This window comes from Martes martes (genome assembly GCF_963455335.1).
Source record: "Martes martes genome assembly, chromosome: 3".
NCBI classification, from domain to species: Eukaryota; Metazoa; Chordata; class Mammalia; order Carnivora; family Mustelidae; genus Martes; species Martes martes.
Genome location: NC_137890.1, coordinates 162,699,632 through 162,714,606, shown reverse-complemented (window position 1 = coordinate 162,714,606; position 14,975 = coordinate 162,699,632). Strand labels below are relative to the sequence as shown.

At 38.3% G+C, this 14,975-nt stretch overlaps 1 protein-coding gene across 4 annotated transcripts in view; it reads right to left on the bottom strand.

The window, feature by feature from the left end:
- DOCK10 (dedicator of cytokinesis 10) overlaps positions 1–14,975 on the bottom strand; it is a gene marked incomplete at its 3' end in the record, with an annotated part of 267,236 nt that overhangs the window by 41,843 nt on the left and 210,418 nt on the right. For all 4 annotated transcript variants that reach the window (XM_080798220.1, XM_080798222.1, XM_080798219.1 and 1 more), the window contains exons 28-30: positions 11,567–11,713; positions 2,451–2,534; positions 268–364 (exon numbers count right to left, since the gene is read on the bottom strand). In XM_080798220.1, coding sequence (XP_080654346.1) covers positions 268–364; positions 2,451–2,534; positions 11,567–11,713 — 328 coding nt within the window. The remainder of the gene's footprint in view (positions 1–267; positions 365–2,450; positions 2,535–11,566; positions 11,714–14,975) is intronic.

Sequence of the window (14,975 nt, the reverse complement as noted above, 5' to 3'; positions counted from 1 at the left end):
TAATTGATACCTTTTAAGTGAATTTGTACTCACAAAGTATAACTTCTGCTCCTCATAATTTTCTGCCTTTCAAAATCAAAGGAAAGTTTTCTTTTGGAGACAGTATAGTAAAAGTATTACTGTAGGTTAAAATTCTTTGATTTATAATCATTCAGGCACAAACAGGACCAAGGAAGTAGAAAAAAGCAACACATAAATGAAGATAAAAACAAATAAACAAATTTGAATGTTCATTTTGGTAGAACCAGTGCAAATTCTGGGCATTACCTGGAATGTTTGCTGATCTTATGGGGAGACACAAAGGAATAAAATGTTCATGCTGACATACTTCTTGAAGAAAATCAAATTTATACTGGCATAAGGTCTGAAAAAGAGGCAAACTGAATGACTTCTTTACTCACCAAGAAGGTTAATAAAAAATCTGCCTTTGAATCTTATACCTAGAAAGAAGATGTAGTTACTTTTGTGTACTTTTGTTTTTGAGCTTCTAAGAGATATGAAGATATGATCTTACTGAGTGGTATTTTCCATTTCTTTAAGCTTCTATCAGCCCATGTTTATTCTGAGAGGGCTTGTGTCTCACCACAGGTACAGAACTCTAAAACTACACTGAGCTCATAGAACAGGTCACTGCAATCAACCCTTCTTATCCAGTGCTAAGGAAGATAATGGCCCATGTGATCTCTCTGTAGGCCTTTTGTTCTCAGACTATATTATTTAATCTCACCTCTTTCCTGCCCTTGCAAATAGGCCCGTCTTCTCAATAGTGTTTTGATTAGGACAGTGATTAATGGAATTCAGACATGGTCTAAGACAGCTTAATACATGTGTTAAAAACAATCACATAAGAAGGAACAATTAGCAATTCATAAATATTCTGTTTTCCCTATCGTGCAGACTAAGTAATCAATTTTTAGGATCCAGTTAGGTTGTACTCATTGTATTCACTAATATCAGCCAACAAAATAAAATATATTCCATTTGCTTGGATATTTTAGAATTATATTTTGTGGCAATTTCAGTTAATAATTTAAAATACTTTCATTTCAAACAAGGATAGTATTTGACTTAATCCTTTGTGCATCAAAGTGAATAAAAGCATAATTAAATTGTATGTTAATTATTTTTCATTGAGTATGTTCTGTTTGGTTTCTGAAAAAAATAACTAATTTAGGCGTCCTGGAATTATATCTAAAAGGATATTTGGCAAAATTCATGCATAATTGGAGCACTAACAAAGAATATTCTTTCAAAAAATATATACAGAGGGAACTGGATTCTCAAAATCCAAATGGCATATAATCATATAACTCCCCTAGTCAAAAGTAAATCTCCGTTGCCCAAAAGATAATGTTCAGGTTCCTAAGCATAGCATGAATGGATATAAGAAGATCATTATTTATTTTTGGCTTCTCTACATTCATTATTCTTTCCCAATACCTAGATAATTACCCCTTGGGGACTTTCCTTCTTCCCAGTGGGCAAAGGTTAATGGGGAACTATTAGTTCTGGTGACCTGTTTTCCCTCCTTAAGAGGCAGGCATGTGACCCAAAGCAGGTTGGTCACACATTTCCTCTCTGGGATGTAAATCTTAAGCAGAGGGTTAAGGGGGAAGAAAATGGTCCCAACATATTTTTTGAGCAGTAGTGGGCCTTAGCCACATGGTTCTTCCTTTGCAATTATTCTTATGCCCTGGCCCCTGTTCCTTCTCAAGCTCAGCTCTCCAGCTCTTTCATTGATGCCTTTCTGTTTCTAATACTTTCCCTCTGCTCAAACTGACATAAGTTTCTGTTGCCTGCAACCCAAAGAGACTTAACTGGTACAGCTTTCATGATCTGGCCCATTTCCAGTCTTATTTCCTTCCAGCATATGTCCTACTATAGCTCCATGGTTCTCAAAGTTGAAAGAATGTAAGAATCACCTGAAAGCCTTATTGCAATATAGATTTTGAAGTCCCACCTGTCACAGTCAGCTCTGGGATCCCTGGTCTGGGAACCACACTTTGAGAATCACTGCTCTCTAGCATTGTTTCCAATCTATCTCCCAACACATTCTCCCTACTTGGGAAAGGGGGTCAACTGTCCATTTTTCCCTAGGCTGAAGGATTTCAGAAAAGTGAGACTTTCAGTGCTAAAACCAAGACAATCCCAAGCAAACCTGACTACAATAATTGCAGCTGAAAAGCATCACTCCTTTCACCGCCCACAGGAAATAGAAGTGAAACCTACATGTTCATTCCAGACTCCACACTCCACAGTCCCCCTTTAAGAAAGGATGTGGGAGACGAAAGATGGACCATTTTAAAAGGCTGCCTCTCATTGGGATAGAAACTATTTGTTGATGGAGAGAATGGATAGGCTAATGTTTTAAGCAGGCAAACACAGAGACTAGTAGATTTATTTATAATGCAGTGGTTTAGAAAGCAATCAGTCCTTCACTTGGTTCTTACCTTGAGATCACCAGAGGAGAACATGCTGATGTAATTGTTAACCATCTTAAATACAAAGCCCCGATCCATAAATGTAAAACAGCGCTAAAAAGTACAAAATCGTAAATTCAGACATTTTTGCTTTAAAGGTCATTAAAGATTTTAGAAAAGGTTATTAAATATATTGAAGTAAAATGACATTTAACTAAATGTGTTTTGTAATAAATGTTTTAAAAGAACCCTACAATATGTTTAAGCATTCATCAACGTATGGCAACTAATTAAAACGTGACATAGTGTGCACATACCAGAAAGTTACAAACCCTTATTTGTCAATTTTATAGAACACCACTTAAAATATTGCAGTGAAATATTATAGCCCTTTCCTTTCTATGCAGGTTTTAGCTTTTACTTATCTATTTTTTTTAATCACTTAGTTACATTTTATTACTCTTCTCTTAGTAATTTGACTACACAGTTTATCAGGTGAAGATCCTTTGCTGTACAATAACTGGGTAGGAACAGAGGTGGCAGAGGTGGGTCAGGAAAGCCTTTTTAAATCTCTGGCTTCCTTTAACCGAGTAGCTTCCTTTCCAGGCAAGGCAGCTTGAATTTGTGGAATGAAGGTAAGAGACCCTGAGATTTCCATCTCTTACTCTGTTGTCAAGGAGGGTCTTAAACAGCAAGTAGTTTGGGAGGGGACAGGCAAACACATTCCAAGTTGGCACAGTACTCTCTCTCCAAAAGACCAATGGCCGTGTCAGCAGTAACCGAGCAACATTGGCCAAATGACTGTGCTGGGAAAGTGTGAAGTAGGAGGCACAGACCGTATTTACTGATGCTGGACCTTGGGGAGGTCATCATTGTGTGCATGGGTTTGACTCCATCAACCACATGGATGTGAGGACGTACATGGGAAAACCTCGCTGCTGCTGCACCACTTAGTAGGGAAGGTTTCTTTCTTGTCTCTAGAGTTTGGCATGGACCATTGTAATGGTTGTGCATTTTTTGGATCTCTTCTCCATTTTACAAACAAATCTCTTCTCTCAGAGAGGACAGGATGTAAATTGGTCATAGATAATATATTTACCAAGTAGAAAGTCTCCCGTTGAAAGACATCTGTGCATAAACAACTATTTTCTCTAGTAATGTTCTACTAATTGTTAGGGAGGTCATCTATATTTTTGTTTTATTTTCCTTTCCCTTGTCCTTTGGTTTCTTCTGATTGTTATGTACCTACTCATTCCTTACTATGTTAGTATGCTGCCTCATTTATATTTTCATTTTTAAAACAATTTTTAATTTATTATTATTATATTTTTATAAACATATAATGTATTTTTATCCCCAGGGGTACAGGTCTGTGAATCGCCAGGTTTACACACTTCACAGCACTCACCATAACACATACCCTTCCCAATGTCCATAACCTCACCCCCCTCTCCTGACCCCCCTCCCCCCAGCAACCCTCAGTTTGTTTTGTGAGATTAAGAGTCACTTATGGTTTGTCTCCCTCCCGATCCCATCTTGTTTCATTTATTCTTCTTCTACCCCCCTAACCCCCCATGTTGCATCTCCACTTCCTCATATCAGGGAGATCATATGATAGTTGTCTTTTTCCGATTGACTTATTTCACTAAGCATAATACCCTCTAGTTCCATCTACGTCGTCGCAAATGGCAAGATTTCATTTCTTTTGATGGCTGCATAGTATTCCATTGTGTATATATATCACATCTTCTTTATCCATTCATCTGTTGATGGACATCTAGGTTCTGTCCATAGTTTGGTTATTGTAGACATTGCTGCTATAAACATTCGGGTGCATGTGCCCCTTCGGATCACTACATTTGTATCTTTAGGGTAAATACCCAGTAGTGCAATTGCTGGGTCATAGGGTAGCTCTATTTTCAACTTTTTGAGGAACCTCCATGCTGTTTTCCAGAGTGGTTGCACCAGCTTGCATTCCCACCAACAGTGTAGGAGGGTTCCCCTCTCTCCGCATCCTTGCCAGCATCTGTCATTTCCTGACTTGTTAATTTTAGCCATTCTCACTGATGTATTTTCATTTTTAATATGAATTTAAGTTCTTTCAATAACTCTCCATTCACCAAAAGGTAAATGGCTCCTGTGTCCTCCCATCTGCCAGTAGAGCAGTGGGGAGAGGTAGACACCAGAGCACAGTCACAGTCACAGGCTCAGAAGATGTAAAGAGATAGGCGAGGAAGAAAAGATTGGCTTTTCCATCTTCTGCACAACATGGGGTCCCAGCAGATAATGTCAAATCCTTGCAGGTTCTCCAGCTGTAGGAGTTAGTCCCCAACCTTGAAATATCCCCAATGTGGAGCTTTTTTCAGAGAAGACCTCCCCTTGTTGTCTTCTTTCTGTTGGAAAGGGGTTTGGGTCTGACCTTACAGAGAGAGGAGGACCATCCAATACAACTGTGGGCTCTAGAAACATCTCAATAAAAAAGCAGATGAAAAAGAACCCTGGGGAGTTGATGGTAAAGACACAAGGGCTCTTTGACTCAATGGAGAAGGGGTTGGTGAGTTCTGTAACTGAACCAGAGTAGTGGCAGTTGTCCCTTCCAGGGGCGACAGTCCTTATTCTGCAGAGCAGACGTGATAGCTTTTGAAGGAGGTCAAACCCCAGCCTTAGTGACAGGGAAGATGGGGACAAGGCTCCCTGCCCTGGGAATCTAGGAAAACCCATTTAGGGTTTCTTGAGATTGAAGAAAAACCTATGTGGTAAGTTTGGGGGCAATGAGGGAAAAAGGATATATATCCTAGGATGTAAGATCAGCAGAATCAGCCTTCTGCCTGCAGAGAGCCCTCCTACAAGTCAAGCTTCATCAAGCGCCTCTCCTGTCATGGGTCCATCTCCTCATTGCTTGACCCAAGTGCAGAAGCTCTTCAGCCCATTGCTGAAGTCTAGAGGGGCCTCTTTGCTTTTGTTTAAAAATAATTTATATTAAGTTTATAGTAACAAAAAATAATTTGTAGCAAGCTTTGGCAAACTGTGGCCCATCAGTCCAAACTGCTTATTCTCTTTCTTTCTTTCTTTCTTTCTTTCTTTCTTTCTTTCTTTCTTTCTTTCTTTCTTTTTTTTTAAGATTTATTTATTTGAATGAGCGAGGGTACAAGTGGGGGGAAGCTCCAAGGGGGATAGAGAATCTCAAGCAGACTTCCCATTGAGCATGGAGCCAGACAAGGGGCTCGATCTCACCACCGTGAGATCATGACCTGATCCAAAATCACAAGTCTGACGTTTAGACTGAGCTACCCAGGTGTCCCCACTGTCAGTTTCTGTAAATCAAGTTTTATTGGAACATAGCCACACTCAATCATCTACATATTGTCTATGGTGAATGGTTTATGGCTCTATCGTGCTACAATGGCAAAGTAAGGTATTTGTGCCAAAGACTATATATCCTGTGTAGCTAAAAATGTTTAGTATTTGGCCCTTTACAAAAAAAGTTTGCGGATTCCTGATCTGGAGGATAACTTATACTCTACCAAAATATTCTCAGTTTGGTTTAATAAACTAAAAGCCAAATATTCTAAATTATGTGCAAAAATATATTGTTGTAAAAAAAGAATATTTATTATTTAACCAGTTGTGAGAACAATAATAATTTAAGTCTATCATTCATTTGGTGAAGGGTATGAAACCCCAAACTGTAAAATGAACCCGATAAGAATCCTTGCCCTTTCTTTATATGTTTTACAAAACCACTGGTCCTACTATTTTCTTTTTCATCTTGGATACTTGTTTTCACTCCTGTGCTAGATATTAGCTTAGGTACCACCCACAGCAACTTTTACATGGATAAGCTCTGTGGAAAGCACTTACTTATTAAAAATCATGGAGCCTTTAAGTCAAATAAACAAATACAGTGACCTTCTCCTTTTCAGACACTCACTTACTCACCTTCTTGTGATATTTACAGAGAAATAACACAGATGTTTATTAAACATCTGTGTTTTGCTACAAACCAAGATTATCTCCTATATTAGATGATTTCCAAATGTTGTCCAAAGTTAACTGAAAGAAAGTGATCAGTCAGGCACATGGGTCAAAAGATAATGTCTGCCTGAGCAGGAAAATACAAATCACACTGAAATTTCCTTTGCTATCTCCCTGGTACTATGCCTATATAAGAAGAGTATCTAGATGGGTTCGCTCAGGTAACTGGAGTTGTGACCCAGATTGGCAGTAAAAAGAAAAATGACAAAATCTCCATAGATAGTCACAGGTCCATTTGTATCCTATCTACTTTCAGGAGAGAACAATAAGAGAAATGGACAAGGTTTTGGCTTATTTGTTAAAAAATACTACTTTCCCTCCCCTGTCCCATCTTATTTCATTTTTCCCACTCCCTGCCGCCCACGACACCCTGACCTAACGAAACCAGGGAGGGAGACAAACCTTAAGAGACTCTTAATCTCAGGAAACAAACTGAGGGTTGCTGGGGGGTCGGTGGGGAGGGATAAAGTAGCTGTTATGGACACTGGGGAGGGTATATGCTATGGTGAGTGCTGATAATTGTGTAAGACTGATGATTCACAGACCTGTTCTCCCGAAGCAAATAACATACTATATGTTAATAAAAAATATTACTTTCCCATAATATGATATAAAGGAAGGCACATTCCTACCTAGGACATTTTTATATGCCCACACCAGAGATACTGTTCTTTCCATTCTTGGAAAACAATCTTGGCACAACTATGGTGTGAAAATTATATTCCAGTTGTGAAATTCCAAAGCCAGTTCATTCATGGTTATTTGATTACTAATGTAGGATTTAATAACCAAAAGAGGCAAAAGTCATTTGAAGCCCAAACTGAGCAAATAACCCTTATCATATTTCTGGGAATATAAGATATTTATAATGCCAATAGCAGGAATGCGCAATGTTGAGCAGCTGAAAACTCCAAGTTCCTCAATTCACAGGCATTGTGCCAAATGGCTACATTCAGTTTTATACTTCAAATAATCACTCTCTTTCCTTTTCCCTTTTCCTCTCCTAGTTCAAAAGATTCATCTAATAATCTTTACAAAATGTTTTAAAAGAAGTTTTCAGTGTCAAACACCATTGAAACTAAACTTTGACAAGCATGTTTGGCAGAGAGGATCATAGGGGAAAGGGAGGGAAAACAGAATGGGAAGGAATCCGAGAGGGAGACTAACCATGAGAGACTCTTAAGTATGGGAAAGAAACTGAGGGTTGTTGGAGGGGAGATAGAGGTGGGCAGATAGGGTAACTGGGTGACAGGCGTTAAGGAGGGCACACGATGTGATGAGCACTTGGTGTTATATGAAACTGATGAATCACTGAACTTTACCTCTGAAACTAATGACCGAACATATGTTGGCTTCTTGAATTTAAATAAATAATAAAAAAAAGACATCCATGCTTGTAGTGTGGACTTTTATAATGTACAATATATTAAACTGTTTCCACTTATAAACTTCACAGTTTTATTTTTGATTTGTAGTCCACATAATCTATATAATCTTATAGACTTTTAAGACTACAGACGTAGAGAGTATGTTTGTTTTTATCTATTGTCAGTCCATGGTTTTTACCCACAAATTTCACAAAACGACTGGTACCAATGTTAGCCTTCTACTCCATCTTGTCCTTTTCAATCTTGGACATTTTTTATTTGCCACCAAGTGAGACATTGTAATTTTATGTACCACAAGAAGCAACTTTTGTATAAATGTACTCTGAAGGAATCACATTTATTCCAAGTATAGAGCATTTAAACCAAGGAGGGTAGGTAAAAGGTCTTTTTTAAAAGACTTGCTTATTCATCATTTTTGCAATTTAGGGAAGAATACTGCAGATGTTTCTTAAACATAATTTGCTTACAAATTGGGAAGTTTGTCATTTTTTCTCAAATTTCTTCTTCTATCAAACACCTCAAATAAACTATTGGCATAGTAACAAACTTTATTCCCATAGGTCTTAAAATGTGGTAGAAAACTAATTTTTTTCTTTACCCTCTTCATCACTAATTCTGACCATTCCTTTTTCTTTTTTTTTTTAATTTTTTATTTCTTTTCAGTGTAACAGTATTCATTGTTTTTGCACCACACCCAGTGCTCCATGCAATCCGTGCCCTCCCTAATACCCACCACCTGGTTCCCCCAACCTCCCACCCCCCGCCCCTTCAAAACCCTCAGGTTGTTTTTCAGAGTCCACAGTCTCTCATGGTTCACCTCCCCTTCCAATTTCCCTCAACTCCCTTCTCCTCTCCATCTCCCTATGTCCTCTATGTTATTTGTTATGCTCCACAAATAAGTGAAACCATATGATAATTGACTCTCTCTGCTTGACTTATTTCACTCAGCATAATCTCTTCCAGTCCTGTCCATGTTGATACAAAAGTCGGGTATTCATCCTTTGTGATGGAGGCATAATACTCCATAGTGTATATGGACTACATCTTCCTTATCCATTCGTCCTTTGAAGGGCATCTTGGTTCTTTCCACAGTTTGGCGACCGTGGCCATTGCTGCTATAAACATTGGGGTACAGATGGCCCTTCTTTTCACTACATCTGTATCTTTGGGGTAAACACCCAGTAGTGCAATTGCAGGGTCATAGAGAAGCTCTATTTTTAATTTCTTGAGGAATCTCCACACTGTTCTCCAAAGTGGCTGCACCAACTTGCATTCCCACCAACAGTGTAAGAGGGTTCCCCTTTCTCCACATCCTCTCCAACACACGTTGTTTCCTGTCTTGCTAATTTTGGCCATTCTGACTGGTGTAAGGTGGTATCTCAGTGTGGTTTTAATTTGAATCTCCCTGATGGCTAGTGATGATGAACATTTTTTCATGTGTCTGATAGCCATTTGTATGTCTTCATTGGAGAAATGTCTGTTCATATCTTCTGCCCATTTTTTGATATGATTATCTGTTTTGTATGTGTTGAGTTTGAGGAGTTCTTTATAGATCTTGGATATCAACCTTTTGTCTGTACTGTCATTTGCAAATATCTTCTCCTATTCCATGGGTTGCCTCTTTGTTTTGTTGACCGTTTCCTTTGCTGTGCAGAAGCTTTTGATCTTGATGAAGTCCCAAAAGTTCATTTCACTTTTGTTTCCTTTGTCTTTGGAGACATATCTTGAAAGAAGTTGCTGTGGCTGATATCGAAGAGGTTACTGCCTATGTTCTCCTCTAGGATTCTGATGGATTCTTGTCTCATGTTGAGGTCTTTTATCCATTTCGAGTTTATCTTTGTGTACGGTGTAAGAGAATGGTCGAGTTTCATTCTTCTACATATAGCTGTCCAGTTTTCCCAGCACCATTTATTGAAGAGACTGGTTTTTTTCCACTGGATATTTTTTCCTGTTTTGTCAAAGATTATTTGACCATAGAGTTGAGGGTCCATATCTGGGCTCTCTACTCTGTTCTACTGGTCTATGTATCTGTTTTTATGCCAGTACCATGCTGTCTTGGTGATCACAGCTTTGTAGTAAAGCTTGAAATCAGGTAACGTGATGCCGCCAGTTTTATTTTTGTTTTTCAACATTTCCTTAGTGATTCAGGGTCTCTTCTGATTCCATACAAATTTTAGGATTATTTGCTCCAGCTCTTTGAAAAATACCGGTGGAATTTTGATCGGAATGGCATTAAAAGTATAGATTGCTCTAGGCAGTATAGACATTTTAACAATGTTTATTCTTCCGATCCAAGAGCATGGAATGGTCTTCCATCTTTTTGTGTCTTCTTCAATTTCTTTCATGAGTGTTCTGTAGTTCCTCGAGTACAGATCCTTTACCTCTTTGGTTAGGTTTATTCCCAGGTATCTTATGGTTCTTGGTGCTATAGTAAATGGAATCGATTCTCTAATTTCCCTTTCTGTATTTTCATTGTTAGTGTACAAGAAAGCCACTGATTTCTGTACATTGACTTTGTATCCTGCCACATTATTCAAAAGCAGGAAAAAAGCAAAAAGAAGAGGCAAAATTTTGAAGAAAAACAGTGAATTTTAGATGAGACCACATACAGTGTATAATTTGAAATGATGTTTAATACATTAAAAATAGATTTAACTGGATTAAAACTCACCAAAGATAATTTGGACTAATTTTATATCTACCTCCATGGACTTTTAGCTTTCTTTATATAGTTAGTATTAATTTATGATTTTTACATTTATCCAGTATGTTCCAGTGGGCATCATAAAGATACAAGAAAAGTGGCTTCATCAGGTTTACAATAGTCAATAGTTGGGCAAAAGAAGGAATACGAGAATAACATTATCTTTCTAGTTGGATGTATTTTTTTAAAAAAGATTTGAAAAACATTATCTTTCTAGTTGGATATATATATTTTTAAAGATTTTATTTATTCAAGAGAGAGCAGAGAGAGAGAGAGAGGGAGCAAGAGAGAGGGGGGAGGGGGACAGAAAGAGGTGTAAGAAGACGCAGGCTCCTGACGCAGGGCTTGATCCCAGGACCCCAGGATCATGACCTGAACTGAAGGCAGACGTTTAACAGACTGAGCCACCCAGGCACAACTTTCTAGTTCGATGTATTATCTCCTTAATGATATACTCTCATTCTACATTTGCTTTTTTTTTTTTTTTTGACTAAGCATATTTTTTTTTCTCAATTCCATCTCTAATCCAAAGAAACATAACTATAATACTGTGTGTGTGTGTGTGTGTATGGAGTTTAGTAAGCAGTTTCTCAATACTTTGTTTTAAAAATGTGATTAGTGCATAACAAAAATGTCAAATTACCAAAAGTTCCCAAAGCAGCTATCTGACATCATTGTTGGAACTATAGCCAATCAAAGGCAGAAATGCCCAAGATCATTTGCCACAGTGCAGCTTTTCCTTTAAAAACCTCATTTTTATCTTTACCAATGTTTAGAAATACTATGATTTGATAATAGTCAAATGGTTACTCTTATTAAAACTTAGTTTTTGTTCTATGTGACTCCAAATTGGAAAAAAAAAATATTAGAAAGTATGATGCATCAGTAGAAGTATTCACCTAATAGTGCTAGTTTTGACTTTTTATCATAAATGGAGATGTGAATTAATTAACATTTGGAGTAGCCCACATCCAAGATCATGAAGGCTTGAACGGAATGGCAAACTTTTAGAACTGTACCTTAAGAAATCTGGCAACGCTATGATTTGCCCTTCTTGTTTCTTCAAGTGCATCCTTGTATTTCCAAATCACGTGATCGCATAGGACCATGACAAGATTGTCCAACTCATTCTGATAAGATTCAGGAAATCTTTGAGTCCGAGAAAGCTAAGGAAAAAAATGGATCATTTCTTTATAATGTGGCATGTCAAATCCTAAGCCTGGAAAAAAAAAAGAAACTGAAAGACTGATTTCATTTTGTATAACATCAAACAAAGACAGTGCTTTTGGAAACTTGAAAGTGATAATAAAATAGAAACCTTTTTAATTTCAAGATAATGATTTCCATCATTTCCATTTCATCTTTCCTTCTATTTTGCCCAATGAATTTTTCACTTTTTCATTAAAAAGTAAAATACATATTAATTGCAAACTATTGAAACAGTGTAGAAGTGTAACATGTTCTATGACCTTTCACATCTTAATTCCCCTCCCTTCCCTCTTAAAAAATAATTACAATGAATATTATTCTAGATTTACATTAACACATAGTTCTCTATTTTTTTAAAAGATTTTATTTCTTTGACAGAGAGAGAGAGTGAGAGAGAGAGAGTGAGAGAGGGAACACAAGCAGGAGGAGTGGGAGAGGGAGAAGCGGGCTTCCCACTGAGCAGGGAGCCCCATGCAGGACTCTATCCCAGGAACCTGAGATCATGAACTGGGCCAAAGGCAGACGCTTAATGACTGAGCCACCCAGGCACCCCATAGTTTTCTATTTAATTTAAAATAAATTATTTTGATTTTTTTAAGACTAGGCATGTCCCAACTATTAAAGTTCAATGAATGAGTAACTGAGTGAGTACAGATGTTGGCTTAAAATGTTCTCTACTAAGTTCCAGGTGGTCTTTTCTGAAAAATTGATTTCAGTTTTATTGAGGTATAACTGACATATAAAACCATAAGAGAGTTAAAGCATACATTGTGTTTTTTAAAAAAGATTTTATTTATTTATTTGAGAGAGAGAGAGGGATCGAGTGAGAGCACAAGCAGAGGGGAGGTCAGAGGGAAAGGAGTAGCGGGGGAGGGGAGGAGAGCGAAAGGGGGAGAGGGAGAAGGAGGCTCTCAAGAAGCAGGGAGACTCGGGGCTTGATCCTAGGACCCTGAGATCATGACCTGAGTTGAAGGCAGACGCTTAACTGACTGAGCCACCCAGGTGCCCCTAAAATTGTGGTGTTTGATATACATGTGCACTGTGAAAGATTCCTTCCATCTAGTTAATTAACATATCCATCATCTCACATATTTATCTTTATTTTTGTGTGTGTGGGAACATTTAAGTTTTACTCTTAGAAAATTTCAATCATACGACACACTGTTATTAGCTATAATCATCGTGTTTTACATCAGATCCTCAACCCTTCTTCATCCTGTAGCTGCAAGTTTGTACAAGGTGATCCTAACCTCACAGTCCCAGCATATGCTGCAGCAGGTGTCAGTGAGAACTCATAGCCAAGAGATGTGTCACCAGATGCATGTATGGACCTAAACTCTCTGGGTCCCCAAAGACCACCCCTCAGGTCCAGGAATCTTCTCCTCCTGTTGAACCTCCTGCACAGGGTAGGGGAATTTCAGGCAGCTAAGTTTTCCCATCTATCTGTAGTTCATGAGTTTACCCAGTCCTTTGGACAAGATAGGCAAAATTGATTCATCTTGACAAGTTGGTTTTAAAATTAGACTTACATTTTCACTATAGATAGAAACACAAAATCTAGAGATAGACTGAACTACATAATTCTAAGATTCTCTGCACCCAGCCTTCCGTGCTGCTGAATAAAAACCATGGAGGATGAAGTTATAGGACTCACTTAGGACCTACATAAGTTCCACTATGGGAGGCTGCTTTGGTCTACAACTGCCTTTTTCTTTTCTTTTCTTTTCTTTTTCCTTCCCTTCCCTTCCCTTTTCTTTTTCTTCTCTTCTCCTCTCCTCTTTTCTTTTGAACTAAGTCAAGGCCCTCAGGTGCTTCTGTGCACTGGATTTTTTTTTTTTTTTTAAAGTCAACTTACCAAGGACACTGCTATATAGAGTTTTGGGATATTATGGTTACCTTCCATGCATACGTAACACTTAGTGTGAAAATTAAATTAAATTAACAACAACTAAACCCAAGGAATTTAATCACATGCATCATTTTCATTCTGCTCTGTATACCTTGGGAAATAAGAGTAAACAATTCTTCTACATGAAAGCAACATTCATTTTTTAGATAATCAAAGCACATTTGTAGATTTCCTCTTTTCCTTTTGTTAATTCTCTAAGATGCATGAAACAGACCAGCACCGACATTGTCTTCACACAAGGACACGTGTTGACACCTTGGGTTTTGATGTTCCTTGTTTCGCTCTCTTTTTCTCTTCCTCTCAAACTCCCCTTGGGGCCCACTCCCACTCTTAACGTAAAGGTGCTCTGACTGGTAAATACACGAGTACTATTTTTAACTGTTCTCCAGAAGTATATCTCCAAGGCTCAAAATGGGAGAATTTCTGCTCCAAGGATTGTGGATTTCTGTCTCAAGACAGAGGAAGAAAGGGGGTAAGGGGGTGGCATAGTCTAATCTCAAGCAAAAGAGCCAAAACAGGCTGGGAGAATCTGGGCTATGGTACTGCGTAGGTGGCCAGGAGCAGCCACAGAATGCATGGGCTGACATTCAGGCATTTGGCAGTTTTTTAGGAACAAGACATTGATGGGAAGCAAAAGGTTAGCCAGTACAATGAACCTTTTGCCACTAGAGATGAGTGCAGAGAAGGCATCCAACAGTTCCTTGTAAACAGAAGCTTGCCTTGGTCAAGACAGCAGAGGTCATGGGGAGGTGCTGTCTGCCTCTCGGGGGACTTAACCAGGCATCTTTTCTGACCTCCTCAAATCTCCCACACTCCATGATGACAAAAACTCTTTTAATGGTGGGAAAAACCATACACTTCCCAACTGAAAAAAAAAAAAAGAAAGAAAGAAAGAAAGAAAATGCAGATAGCTTCAGAGGTGTTTATTATGAATGCTTTTCAGTCAAATGATCATATCAGGTCTTTCCTACTGTGATGCAGGAAGATGGTTAGAAAACTGGAGGGTGATGGTCCCTGGAAGAAAACTGGACTGTGGGGTTGCCCCTGAAGGGGACAGTGAGAAGGCAACTGGAATTGATGAAGATAAATTGTTAGACACAAAGACGTGGCCCATGATGAATTCCTTTATTCTTAACTGTTCATAAGCGTGTCTGTGACCTATTTGAGCAGACATGTACTCATGGGAATGAAAGGATTTTAGTCCAACCTGTTCTTTTTACAGATGAGAAAACAGGCTCCGAGATATTAAATGTCTTTTTTATCATCCATCAAGTTAGTGGTAGGGCAAGGATTTCTGGTGAAGTTTCCTA